The sequence below is a fragment of the Kogia breviceps genome, chromosome 1 (genome assembly GCF_026419965.1).
Source record: "Kogia breviceps isolate mKogBre1 chromosome 1, mKogBre1 haplotype 1, whole genome shotgun sequence".
NCBI lineage: Eukaryota > Metazoa > Chordata > Mammalia > Artiodactyla > Physeteridae > Kogia > Kogia breviceps.
In genome coordinates this window covers 18,153,232-18,168,137 of record NC_081310.1, presented here as the reverse complement: position 1 = coordinate 18,168,137, position 14,906 = coordinate 18,153,232, and the positions used below count along the sequence as shown (strand labels likewise).

The following is a 14,906-nucleotide window of genomic DNA, read 5'->3' as shown; positions in this document are numbered from 1 at the left end:
AAAACAAAAATAAACAAATGGGACCTAATGAAACTTAAAAGCTTTTGCATAGCAAAGGAAACCATAAACAAGACGAAAAGACCACCTTCAGAATGGGAGAAAATATTTGCAAATGAAGCAACTGACAAAGGATTAATCTCCAAAATTAACAAGCAGCTCATGCAGCTCAATATCAAAAAACAAACAACTCAACCCAAAATTGGGCAGAAGACCTAAACAGACATTTCTCCAAAGAAGACATACAGATTGCCAACAAATACATGAAAGGATGCTCAACATCACAAATGATTAGAGAAATGCAAATCAAAACTACAGTGAGGTATCACCTCACACCAGTCAGAATGGCCATCATCAAAAAATCTAGAAACAATAAATGCTGGAGAGGGTGTGGAGAAAAGGGAACCCTCTTGCACTGTTGGTGGGAATGTAAATTGATACAACCACTATGGAGAACAGTATGGAGGTTCCTTAAAAAACTACAAATAGTACTACCATACAACCCAGCAATCCCACTACTGGGCATATACCCTGAGAAAACCACAATTCGAAAAGAGTCATGTACCAAAATGTTCATTGCAGCTCTATTTACAATAGCCAGAACATGGAATCAACCTAAGTGTCCATTGACAGATGAATGGATAAAGATGTGGCACATATATACAATGGAATATTACTCAGCCATAAAAAGAAATGAAATTGAGTTATTTGTAGTGAGCTGGATGGATCTAGAGTCTGTCATACAGAGTGAGTCAGAAAGAGAAAAACAAATACTGTATGCTAACACATATATATGGAATCTAAAAAGAAAAAAAAAGGTTATGAAGAACGTAGGGGCTGGACAGGAATAAAGATGCAGACACAGAGAATGGACTTGGGGACACAGGGAGGGGGAAGGGTAAGCTGTGATGAAGTGAGAGAGTGGCGTGGACATTTATACACTACCAAATGTAAAATAGATAGCTAGTGGGAAGCAGCCGCATGGCACAGGGCAATCAGCTCAGTGCTTTGTGACCACCTAGAGGGGTGGAATGGGGAGGGTGGGAGGGAGACGCAAGAGAGAGGAGATATGGGGATATATGTATATGTGTAGCTGATTCACCTTGTTATAAAGCAGAAACTAACACACCACTGTAAAGCAATTATACTGCAATAAAGGTGTTTATATATATATATATATATATATATATATAAAACAGCCAATTAAAGCTAAAAAAAAAAGAGCGGTTGAGAAATGTAGTTTACTTTTAAATCTGGGCACATAGCTGCCCCAGTAATATAGGGGTTATCTTGTAAAAACGAGGGGGCGGCATGGCTAATGGGCAACTAGTAATCTCTTCCACATGTCTTCTCATTGTTTTAAATATGGTGGCTTATTTACCTGAAGTCTTAAATGCATTAAGTTCAAGAATATGGAGACTTATATGTGGAATTAAAAAAAACAAAGACAGAAGAAGAGCTGTTAGACAACATACTGTTGGTCATTGCCAGAGGGAGGGGTGTAGGGGATGGGGAAAAAGGATGAAGGGAGTCAAAGGGTAAAACTTCCAGTCGTAAAATAAATAAATCACAGGGGATGTAATGTACAGTATGGTGACAATAGTTAATAACAGTGTAATAACACTGTAACTTCACATTTGTAAGTTGCTAAGAGAGTAGATCTTAAAAGTTCTCATCACAAGAAAAAAAATTTAACTATGTATGGAGGTGGAGTTTAAGTGGACTTATTGAGATGACCATTTCACAATATACATATTGAATCATTATGTTGTACACCGGAAACTAATATAATGTTATATGTCAATCATGTCTCAAAAAAAGTAATCAATAGCACACACACACAAAAGAAGATGGAGACTTAAAACACTATAGCACTCAGATTTTTTAGCTGAGTATGTTAATATCTTCCTTTCTTATGCTGTTATAAAGTACATTTTGGGCCACTATAAATATTGGAAAATATTGAAAATATAAATATATTTTCTTGTATTCAAAAAAGCAATAAATGTTGCTTTTGTTAAGTGAAGTTAGTTTTTTCATGATTGGTAAATGCCAGCAAAACAAACTCTTCTTTTTCTTTCTAAAATGTTTCTCCTTAAGCCAGAGTTAAAGACAAAGATTGCCACAGCTAGCCTCTGTGGCTGTTAGAAAAAGAATCTACTACAACTTAGAAAAAGAATCATATACCCCAAATCCATTGACTCCAGCTCCAGAATCATTTTCATTGCTATTACTTTTCATTTAGAATAATGTTATGTTATCTTGGGGTGTCTCTCTGCTGTCAGTCACGCCACGTGCTGCTACCCATTATGTCCTACCTCTTCATCTTCAGTTGGCTACACCTTGCACAGAGAATAAAGTTCAGATTCTAGTATTTGGACTTTGAAGTTGTCTCTAATCTGGAACCAATCTGTTTATCGCCTTTCATACCTCTTTCCCCACTACTCCCTTTCCACAGGACAAGCCTAGGAATCAAAATGAATCTCCCGGGCTTCCCTGGTGGCGCAGTGGTTGAGAATCCGCCTGCCGATGCAGGAGACACGGGTTCGTGCCCCGGTCCGGGAAGATCCCACATGCCGTGGAGCTGCTGGGCCCGTGAGCCACGGCCTTTGAGCTTGTGCGTCCGGAGCCTGTGCTCCACAACGGGAGAGGCCACAACAGTGAGAGGCCCGCATACCGCTAAAAAAAAAAAAGATATTCCCTTTTTCCGCCCTCCTTTATTTCACTTAAGGTGTTCAATGCCCTCTTGCTTACTCCTGCCCACCCAGGCCCCTTACTAGGGTGTCTACGTAGACCCGTCCTTTTGAGCAACTCCAATGCCGAGAACTTTTCCTTCCCATTTTCTTACCAAAGCCTACACATCCCTGACATGGACTTCAGACTCCATTCTTCTCATTTCATAGCTCAAGGGACTACTGCCCAGCAAGGTGATATGAACTGCCCAAGTTCCTGTGACCTATTAGGAGGCCTAGCTGAGACAGAATCAGGTCTCTTGACTCCAAGTCCATTGCTCTTTTTTTCACACTCTGCTGCCCACCCTGTCTCTCAACACCTTCAGCCTCTGGCTGCTGTTACAGACTGGTAAGGCCAAGCCTCTAAGGCTCAGTGAGTATCTCTCTTTTAAAGACAGTTATCCATGCTCTAACTCACAATAACGGATATTGGAGAGAGTTCACATTAGTCCCCTCTTGCGATTGTTTGGTCACAGTCTCTTCTGAAGTCAGACCTTAGAGAGACACTGTCTAGGCTGGGATATGGAAAGCCTGCACATTTTCTGCAATGTGCTTTCTTATGTCTGTGTGGTTAGTGATATTCACTGTGTAACACCATCCTCCCACGCTCCACAGAAACCATGGCAGCAGAACTCCAGAGGCATTCCCCTGCAGCTTTAGAACTTCCCCGGGGGGAAGAGTTCAGTTCATGAATATGAGGTAATTTCTGTGAAGGGTATTTAAAGTCCTTAAAAACATTCATGAATGAGTCTTTTCAGTACTACTTGGAAGGAAGTCAGGGACTTCACCATTGAAACCGAGCAGTAATGAAATTCAATGTCCGCCACGCAAGAGATATGAATGCCTCGGGGCAGGCCAAAGACCAGCTGAATCAGACAAGGGCAGTTACTTCCACAAAATGCATTTACCTGAATAGGAACTTGAAGGGTTTTCAAGGAATGACACTGCGTCATTTCCAAAAGTATCATGTGTTCTTTAGTTATCATGTAAAACTAAGAATCTAAATTTAAATTTTATTCTAGTTTGGTCTTGGTGCCATATTTTACGGTTCAGTCATCAGGGCTGGATGATCTGAGGAAGCATTGCATTTTTTCAGATGGAAAAAGGAAGCAGTGAAAGCTTGCCTTTTCTACAGGCTTTGAGTTTAGAATTATAGCTCTCTGATGCTGAAGGAACTTTGTAGCACATCTAAACCAACCATATATTTTAGCGGTAAAGAACTGGTCCCTGTTCATCGGATAACATAGAAATTAGCCTATTTTATGAAAATCATTCTACTTTAGAAACAGGAATTAATGAAGTAGGAATCTGGGCACTAAATCACAGTTGTTATATTATTAGGACGGAGTGGGCACACAGATCTGACAGACATGAATGCTCTGGACTTCATCTATTTGCCTTCAATTCATTCCCATCCCATTTTTCTGTTGTACAAAGTAGACGACCACTTTAGGTTTCCTTTGGAAAGTTTGTGTTTATATTTCTTTATGCTAACATTAAAATAATTCCTTTGGGCAACAAAAATTAATCCATTGATCTAAGAAAGAAATGGAAAATTTTATTTGAGCCACATTTCAGGATTATAACCCGGGAAGAGCATCTCAGAAAGCTCTGAGAACTGTTCCGCCAGTTAGAAGTCCAGGCACAGTTATATAAGTGGGTTTTTTTTGTTTTTTTTTCTTTTTGTGATATGCGGGCCTCTCACAGCCGCGGCCTCTCCCGCTGCGGAGCACAGGCTCCGGACGCGCAGGCTCAGCGGCCATGGCTCACGGGCCCAGCCGCTCCGCGGCACGTGGGATCTTCCCGGACCGGGGCACGAACCCGCGTCCCCTGCATCGGCAGGCGGACTCTCAACCACTGCGCCACCAGGGAAGCCCTATATAAGTGTTTTTTGAGACAGAGGACTGTACATCAAATGACGTATTATTGACAGTTTCCATAATCCAGATCTAAGTGCCATGTGACCCCTTACAAGATCAAGAAGGAATGTTATCATTTTTGGTTTTTACTTTTTAGAAAAATCATTTAAATGGACTGAAAGAGTCTTCTCAGAGACACACAGATAAATTTCTTCGTTAAAAAAATGAGATAAGACACACTTTTTTCAGGATGGCATTGTGACTACCTAATTGGACAATGTGTGGAAAAATACTCTAAAAAATATATAGTGCTTTGTAAAAGAAGCGGGTTGTTCTAGTTACTTTATGTACACATTCCGTTTATTCCGCCAGCAGATATTTATTGAGCTATGTGCCACGTCTTGTGCTATACTCAGGATATAAAGGGCACGAAATGACATCCCAACCTTCAGGAGCTTATAATGAAGTCTGTTCCTGATCTTGGCAACCCTCCACCTCCACCCCAGCAAAACAAAGCAAACAAAAACCAACTAGGTGAGGTTCCCTGTTATGCTGTCACAGCACTTTGAACTTCCTTCTTTCGTTCCTGGCATTATCACAATTTGAGTTAAATAGGTGAGTAAATAATTGCTTACTACCCGTGTTGGCCACTAGAATTTTGAGCTCCATGGAACAAGTATTTCATCTCTTTTGTTCTCTGCTTTATACTCAACGCCTTGCGTGGCTGACATAGAAAAGAGGAGCAATGTATTTGTTGAATGGATGGGTGAACGAATGAATGAAAGGGAAAATGCATGTCGAAAAATGAGTACAATACAGCATAACACGTTCTATATTAGGCGTGCACAGGATGACAAGAGGATTTCAGGAGGAGCATTTAAAGCCAGGCTTGACGGGGCTGATTTCCAGAAGGGAAATTAATCTTTTCAAATTCAGATACTTGCATGATACTGTCCCCCACTGGCCTGCCAGTAGTTTAACAGGGATTATTCTCTGAAATATCAAGATCATGCCAATAGTAGGACATCAAGAAGCTTGGTTAAGTGACTCAAAGGCCGGCGCGGGCAACGTCCAATTAGATCATCTCTGGCTAACAGCCAGAATGAATAAAAGGGATCAATCCCGGGTGCAAGCGCAGAACTGTGACTAAAGCCGGCTCCCAGCCTCCGCTTCAACGTGAGCCCCCGCTGGCCGCCGCCGGTCACGTGACCCGGGCCGCGGCAGCCTGGGCACCTGGGCCGTCCCGCGCATGCGCAGTGCTCCGGGCGGCGGACCAGAGGGTGCTGACAGCTTCCGGTGTTGTTTCCCCGTCCCTGCGTGGCGAAAGCTCTTCAGGCTCCGCGGTGGCGGCTGTAGCAGCGGCGGGGTGGCGGGGGGCAGGGCGTGGTGAGGTAAGGTGAATGCCCGAACAGGGTTCCCCGGAGCCATGGCCTGCTCCATTGTCCAGTTCTGCACCTTCCAGGACCTCCAGGCCGCCCGGGACTTCCTCTTCCCTCGTCTGCGGGAGGAGACCCCCAGCTGCGCCGTGAGGAGGGATCCCAGTAAGTGCCCCCGCTTCGCCGCTCCCTTCCCCGCCTCCGCCCGCCGGACCTGCTCGGCGGCGTCGAGCAGGCGCCGCTCCCACACCCTCCTCCCCTTCTACCCCGCTGCTCCCAGTTGCCCCCGCGCGCGGAGTTGCCTCCCCTCTTCTTTCTGCGCGGATCCCTTGTCCTCCGTCCTGAAGCCGCCTCCGCCCGCCCTGGCTGCGTCGTTGCTGTCTTCCTCTCGCCTAAGCCACTCCGCCCTCTGGCCAAACACCGCGTCTTGCTTCATCTGGTCTCTCTGCCTATCTCACTTCCCCACCCCCAACTCCTAGTTGTCTCTCCTCCATCTCCCCTCCCTTCAGCCCGGGGTCCCCTGTTACACTCTGCCTGCTCCGCGATCGCATCCTCCTCCCCCATCCCTTGCCAGCTGTCAGCGCTCTAGCCTCGTTTTTCCTCAACCCCTACGCTCCTCTTTGCCTGGGACTGTGGCCTTCTAATACCTCCCCTCCCGAAAGAGTTTATCATCGCCCACACTCGCCCTTCTTCCATCCCCTTTCCTCCCATTCAGATTTAGAGAATAAGTGATAGGTGAGAGATTTCTAAGGTGGCGAGTAGGCGGCTCTCAACTAAGGAAAATAACCTGTCAGGGAGTGAGAATCCGCATCAGGAACTAAAGTTACAGTAGCATGGCGATGAAAAGTTAATTTGCTTTAGTGAGATGAGAAACCGTCCTCCGGTTATTATCATCAAACAGTGTGACTTGCCCACGTAGTATAAAATCCCAAGTCTGGTTTACTGGCTACTACAATTCTCCTATTGAAACGGTGTGTTTTTTGTGTTTGATTTCTTCGAATTTCCACTCTACTACAAAGCCATATGTCCAAAGCACATTTGGCTTTGTAGTATAGTGCTTTCACTCTTTGTGCTATACTGGAATGGTGATGAAAGGCCCGCTAACTAAGCTCCTCCCCTTTTTTTAAAATTTAGAAGATATCAAATGAAACCTACTTATGAGTATTTACTCTGTGCCAGTCAGTAGTGCTGCAAATCAAATAAGGTTGATGGTCTCTGCCCCCTAAGAGCGTATAATTTGCTGGGACAAATAAATTAACCCCTTGTTAATTTATATATATCTCAATACAGCGTGATATATATATATATATATATATATATATATATATATATATATATGTCACTAGGGGATACTTCCTTGAATTGGAGGTACTTAGGCCTATCTTTGAAGTAGTAGTTAGATGAATAAGGGAGAGGTAGTAGCATATGCAGAGGAAGGGAGACCTGAAATGGCATGATATTTAGAGAGCTAAGAAAGGCTGAATGGCTGAAGAGGAGAATATGAGGGAAAGGGTTGTGGGGAGGGGGGAGAGCTGTAAAGGTAATAAGGAGCTTGATCACAAGCCTGCCGAAAGCAGTGGCATGCATCTGAAAGGCATTAAGCAGAGGACTGATGTGGTCAGATTGTACTTAATGTAATCAACAAAGTTTTTGACCACCTGTTTTGTGCTTTGACAGCAGTGTGGAGGAGAGATAGGAAAATCAGTTGGGAGGCTATTCCGATAATCCATGCAGAAGTGATGCGAGCTTGAACTAAAATAGCTTTAGCAGGACTCTGAGAGCAGGAGCTAGATGAAGGAGGTAGAATCTACAGGACCTAATGAAGATCTGGTGCTAGGGGTTGTAGCTGGTGAGGGAGAGGGAGTTGAGGATGCCTTTGGCTTTTGGCCCGGGCAGGTGTTTCTAATGAAGGGGAATGAAGGAAATAGGTTTTGGACCTTTTTCATCTTAAATGTTTGCAGTTTGTCCAGTTTTAAATGTATGCAATGAGTCCAGTAGAACAGGTCTAAAACTTAGTAAGTATCCCTGGGCCAGAGGCATTACTTTGGGAGTTACCAGCACAATGTGTCAGTTAGTCTCAAGGGTTATGAGTATAGTGAAATGAATGCAGGACTGAAGATGTCACCGTAGAGGAGCACTGAAGGTTAAGAGTCAGGTAGAGATTAATGGGAAGAAGACTGAGAAAGAGTAACAGAGAAGAAACCCAGGTGAGAGTAATGCCCCAGAACTGAGAGAGGATTTGACGAAGAGAAGAGTGGTCAGCAGTTGCAAATGCAGCAGAGGTCAGCTAGGGTAAGAATGGAAGAGGGCTCATTGGCTTTGGGAAGGTGGAGGTGACTGGGACCTTAGGACAGCTTCAGTGGAAGGGTTGGGGGCAGAAAGCATATTTACCAGATACTGAGGAGTTAAAAAGTGAAGTTGCCTATTTCAAGGAGCCAGGTTGTGAAGGATGGTGAACACAGGACTGTAGACAGGGGATGTAGAGCATGGACACATTTTCTCTATCCCATTTCCACTCCCTGGTCCAGGCCACCGTCTTCTCTCACCTGGGCAATGGCACTAGTCTTCTTTTAACAGACCTTCCTGCTTCTACTCTTGGTTTCTTTTCTTTTTTTTTTTTCCTATATATAATAGCTTGCATCTACTAATCCCTAACTCCCAGTCCTTTCCTTCCCCACTGCCCCCCATGGCAACCACGAGTCTGTTCTCTGTATCTGTAAGTCTGTTTTTCTTTTGTAGACAAGTTCGTTTGTGTCATATTTTAGATTCCACATATAAGTGATATCATGTGGTATTTGTCCTTCTCTTTCTGACTTACTTCCCTTGGTATGATAATCTCTAGGCCCATCCATGTTGCTGCAAATGGCATTATTTCATTCTTTTTAATGGCCGAGTAATATTCCATTGTGTATATAAATACATACCACATCTTCCTTATCCATTCATCTGTCAGTGGACATTTAGATTGTTTCCATGGCTTGGCTATTGTAGGTAGTGCTGCTGTGAACATAGGGGTGCATGTATCTTTTCAAATTATAGTTTTGTCTGGGTAAATGCCCAGGAGTGGGATTGCTGGATCATATTGCAACTCTATGTTTAGTTTTCTGAGGAACCTCCATACTGTTCTCCATAGTGGCTGCCCCAATTCACATTCCCACCAACAGTGTAGGAGGGTTTCTTTTTCTCCACACCCTCTCCAGCATTTATTATTTGTAGACTTTTTAATGGTTTTTTGTAATTTGTAGACATTCTAATGATTTCTTATAGTTAGTTCCCAAAAGCAGTCAGAGTGAACTTTTAAAGACATCACATAATCATAATCATAACACATAATCATAACAGTCCTCTCTCTGTAACCCTCTGTGTCTTTCAGCTGCACTTAATTTAAAATCCAAATGGCTTACAAGGCCGTTGAGGCCCTGCCTCCTGCCACTTCTTGCACCTCATACTCTTCTCCCCTCATTTCTTACGTTTCATACACACTTTTTGGTTGCTAAACCGGTCAAGCCCATTCGTGCCTGAGGCCTTTGCCCTTGCTCTCGTCCCTGCGTTGGATATTCTGTGCAGATCCTTGCGTGCTCGGTGCATCTTGTTCAAGTCTCAACATCTCAGGGAGGCCTTTTTTGACCATCTAATCTAAAGCAGTCACCCCTACTCCCTTGTTCTCTTTTGTTACTCGAAATCATTTCATCTTATTTTTCATCACCAAATCGATACTATCCAGTATGGTTGTCTCTAGCCAGAACTAGCTGTTGAAGTGTGGCAAGCTCTACTGAGGAACTGAATTTTTAATTTTAGTTAATTTTAATTAATTAAAATTTAAATAGTCAGATATGGCTAGTGGCTACCACATTGTATGGAACATTTATAAATGCTAAAATTTAGGCACCAACAGATTGAATACTTGTCCAAGGTCACACAATGAAGGGTAGCCTTAGGCTATGAACTTGATCCAGGCATTTGGGAATATAGTCATACCCCAAACATCTAGATTAATTTATAATATGCCTATGGGTTTGCAAATATGATTTAATTTATTACCCTTTTAAATAAAATTCTTAGGCATATGTGTGTTGGTATTATTGTGGCTACCAGCAATTCAAGTAGAAAAAAAATGGAGAAAGAACCTCTTAACCGGTGAGCCCCTTTGCCAAATCTGTATTTTACAGTTAGAATGGTGCTTTAATTCAGAAATGAAAATCAGAAAAATGGCTTGTCCTATTGTAGATGGTTTACTTGGAATTCTTGAAGTGACTAGGACTACAGATTTCAGTAATCACTCCAGGCCATCTTTTACAAAACATCAGGCTTTGTAAAGAGCTCATCATTAAGAAAACCTGAACCTAAACTTTTGTGAGGGTGAAAATTTAGAGTAAAAATGAAGTTATGGTGGTGTTTGGCTTTACTTTTCTTCACTTTATTTATTAGTGTTGTAAATGATTACTTTATTGGGAAGTAGAAATCATGAGATCATTTTATTTAGTTTATATAGTTTTAATTTCTTATACCAGCTCATCTCTAGAGGATATATAAAACCAAAAAAAAAAAAAAAAGAAAAGAAAACTCAATTACTTGTCATGATTTGTCCTAGGCAACTGATAATTTTGAAGACTTATCTATTAGTTTAATAATTTTTTAATTTTAATGTGGATAGCTGCCATTGACATAGTGATACCTAGTACCTGGGCACCCAGATCTCAATACTACTCTTCTATATTTGAATTGTCAGAGAATAACAGTATGACTTTACGTTACTTTGTATCATCAATTATAAAATGAGACTGTCTTCTGTTGCTTTTTTTTTTTTTTTTTTTTTTTTTTTGGCGGTACGTGGGCCTCTCACTGTTGTGGCCTCTCCTGTTGTGGAGCGCAGGCTCCGGACACGCAGGTCCAGCGGCCATGGCTCACGGGCCCAGCCGCTCCGCGGCATGTGGGATCTTCCCAGACCGGGGCACGAACCCGTGTCTCCTGCATCAGCAGGCGGACTCTCAACCACTGCGCCACCAGGGAAGCCCTCTTCTGTTGCTTTAAAAGAGGTCTTGAACCCTACTATTTCCCAGTGTTTGCATTAGTGATAAATATTTATAATTGGTTCTACTCAATCTAGTACTATCTATTTAGACATAAAATTTGGTTTCATACTTTCAAATTTGGGAGATGGGCAATAGTATGGGTCCCCACCTGGCCTACAGTGACATAATTTCCAGGGAGATTGGATTTCTATACCAGAGCCGTCTGATATTTATAATTGAGTTAGGTGAAAGAAAGGAGAGAGGGAAGGAAGGAAAGAAAGAAAGACATGTACAGAGAGGGAGAATCAAAATATTTGGAGGTAATTTAAGTATAATATTGTGGATCTATTAATTTACCTAATAGTAAAATAATTTTCTGTTGCCATATTAATGAGGTAGAGCAGCTTTCCCTCTTGTCTCTTTTATCAGAAAGATAGAAGAAGGTAAAGCATACAGAGAATTACCTTGAAGTCATCAATTAAAGTCACATTTTTGTCCAATCACTGAGAAAAGTATGCACTTTGGGATATTATAAATGGTGTAAAGTACCCACTTTTTTATACTGAGTGAAAATGCTTTCTTTTGTTTGTGACCATAGTGGGGAGAGAAAAGTAATCTGAAAGTAGAATATTTATAGGAATTTCAGAAAATTTAAAGAGGTATTAGATTTCATTAGCTATTTAAAATTGGAAGAGGATCTTAGAGATAAATTTTTGTCGATGACAAAACTGACACATGAACAGTCCAATTCCTTTATTCACCTAATATTTATTGAGCACCTACTGTGTACAAAGTAAAGGTAAATAAAATAGGTCCCTCTCCTCAAGGAGTGTTCAGCCAGTAAATGAGTGTTGAGGTGTTATGCTCTAATTTGACACATGATAGTTGGAGAATGAAGGAGTGTTGGTTCACGCTGTTTAGGGGACTTAGGAAAGTCTTCACAGAGGAACTGATATTTTCGCCATGTCTTAATAGTTAATAGAGGTCCATCAGGTGGAGAGAAAATGGTCAGGCAAGGGATGTGAAACAGCACGGGGTTCAGAAAGATGCAGATAGTAAATTCTGGTGGAAGAGTGGGATATGGTGAGATAAAGCTGGAGAGATTGGCAGAGGAGTTTAGATTTTATGCAGTAGCAAGGAAGTAAGAATACCTTGGGGATTACAGGGAAATTTGCTGAAGTTTACTTGGGAACAGATAGTTTTAGGTAGGTCAGCTTCCAGATGCACCTATATAAGTGCCTACTTTCCCACCCTACCTTCTCCTGTTTACTAAGCAAAGGCTCACCTCTCACACATTTCAAATATTATTATAGTTAGTTGCTTCCAAGGCATTTAAGAAAACCTCCCCTTTAAGGCACTGTAAACTCCCCCATCCATCAACAAGAGACTTCCAAATAATTTTTGCTATTTAGGTTTAATAATTATTGGTCAACATTTGTGATAATGTATGTTGTTTTTCTCAGTTATCTGCTTCTAATAATAATTGCAATAAGTCAAGTAAAAAAACTTTTAATACTTAGAGCCTTTGATCCCAAGAAAACTGCTTTTTCTCAGTTCTAATCTGTTTTTGCAGAGAAATTTTTGGACTGATGATACATATCTGTATTATATTAGAATAGCATTCTATTAAGGAAGTGATTGGAAATAAGAATTCAAGGAGAAAAAAGGACTTATAAAATTACTCTTAGAGAAGATAATCATATTTTTTAAATGGGTGTTTGTGGGTAGTATTTCCCAGTAGTATTTAGAATCCACTGAATAAATTTAAAAAGATCATATAAATCTATATTGAAACATTCATGTTTAATATATCAGAAATTACATTTTTTGTGCAAGGGATACATATTATTGAAAAACTGTTTTGGGGTGTATATAATCAAAAAGTTTGAAGACATTCTATAGGGCTGTCCTTCCCAATCTTTTTTTTTTAATCATAGCATGCATAAAAAGTGAGACCTAGGCCCTGAATAGTGAAAACAATTTAGAAGGAGGAAAAAGTTGGAGTACTTCTACTTCCTAATTTCAAAACATTGCAAAGCTACAGTAATCAAAAATGTGTGGTACTTGCATAAAGACAGACAACTAGGATAATGGAATAGAGAGCTCAGAAATAAGCCCTTGTGTATATGATCAGATGATTTTTGACAAGGTGTCAAGACCAGTCAATGGGGAAAGGACAGTCTCTTCAACAAATCATGTTGGGCAAACTGCATATCCAAATACAAAAGAATGAATTTGGAGCATTATCTTTTTTTTTTTTTTTTTTTTTTTTTTTGTGGAACGCAAGCCTCTCACTGTTGTGGGCTCTCCCGTTGCGGAGCACAGGCTCCGGACTCGCAGGCCCAACGGCCATGGCTCACAGGTCCAGCCGCTCCGTGGCATGTAGGATCTTCCCGGACCGGGGCACGAACCCATGTCCCCTGCATCGGCAGGTGGACTCCCAACCACTGCGCCAGTAGGGAAGCCCTGGAGCATTATCTCATACCACATTCAAAAATTGACAAAAAATGGATTAAAGACCTAAATATAAGACCTAAAACTATAAAACGATTAGAAGAAAATATAGGGGGAAAACTTCATGACATTGGACTTGGCAGTGAGTTTTTGGATATAACACCAAAAGCACAGGCAACAAAAGCAAAAATAGACAAATGAGACTATATCAAACTTTAAGACTTTTGTGAATCAAAGGCTGCAATCAATGAAATGAAAAGACAGCCTACAGAATGGGAGAAAATATTTGCAAATCATATATCTGATAAAGGATTAGTATCCACAATGTATCAATAGAAAGAACTCTGGGCTTCCCTGGTGGCGCAGTGGTTGAGAATCCGCCTGCCGATGCAGGGGACACGGGTTCGTGCCCCGGTCTGGGAAGATCCCACATGCCGCGGAGCAGCTGGGCCCGTGAGCCATGGCCGCTGAGGCTGTGCTTCCGGAGCCTGTGCTCCGCAACGGGAGAGGCCACAACAGTGAGAGGCCCGCGTACCACAAAAAAAAAAAAAAAAAAAAAAAAAAAATACAAAGAACTCCTACAGCCCAACAACAAAAAATAACTCAAGTGAAAACTGAGCAAAAGACTGGAATAGACATTTTTCCAAAGTTGTTATAGAAATGGCCAGTAAGCATATGAAAAGATACCGAATATCACTAATCATGAGAATCACCAGCTTGGCTACTATTAAACAAAACAAAACAAACAAAACAACAAAATAACAAGTGTTGGCAAGGATATGGAGAAGTTGGAACTCTGTATATTGTTGGTAGGATTGTAAAATGATACAACTGCTATGGAAAACAGTATGGAGTTTCCTCCAAAAATAAAAAAATAGAATTACTATATGAGCCATCCCATTTGTGGGTATATATCCAAAAGAATTGAAAATAGTGTCTAGAAGAGATATTTGCACACCCATGATCTTAGAGGTTCGTTCATAAAAGACAAAGAGTAGAAGCAACCCAAATGCCCATCGATGGATTAATGGAATGGGGTATATACATACAATGGAAAATTATTCAGCCATTAAAAAGAAGGAAATCATATCACATGCTACAACACGAATGACCTTGAGGACGTTATGCTATGTGAAATATTCACCAGTCAAAAAACGTAAATGCATGGTTCCATTTATATGAGTTATCTAAAGTAGTTAAATTCTCGGAAACAGGAAGTAGAATGGTGGTTGCTAGGAACTAGGGAGAGGGTGAAAAGGGGTCTTGTTTAATGGGTTTTACAGTCTCAGATTTGCAAATTGGAAAAGTTCTAGAGATCTGTTTTATAACAGTGTGAATATACTTAACATTACTGAACTGTACACTTAAAAATGGTTCTGATGATCATTTTTATGTTATGTGTTTTTAACATAATAAAAATATATAAATTAATATGGTAGTAAAAAAAATGGGTCATAAAATGTAAAACAAAGCTGT

At 41.2% G+C, this 14,906-nt stretch overlaps 1 protein-coding gene across 4 annotated transcripts in view; it reads left to right on the top strand.

The window, feature by feature from the left end:
• The first annotated feature begins 5,835 nt into the window (after nt 1–5,835).
• RAB3GAP2 (RAB3 GTPase activating non-catalytic protein subunit 2) overlaps nt 5,836–14,906 on the top strand; it is a 97,473-nt gene continuing 88,402 nt past the window's right edge. For 2 of the 4 annotated variants that reach the window (XM_067027839.1, XM_067027834.1), the window contains exon 1: nt 5,840–6,129. In XM_067027839.1, the coding sequence (XP_066883940.1) occupies nt 6,015–6,129 (115 nt within the window). In that variant the 5' untranslated portion in view covers nt 5,840–6,014. Of the gene's footprint in view, nt 6,130–14,906 lie in introns of all 4 variants that reach the window. The other 2 variants (XM_059039696.2, XM_067027828.1) reach the window with 2 other exon arrangements.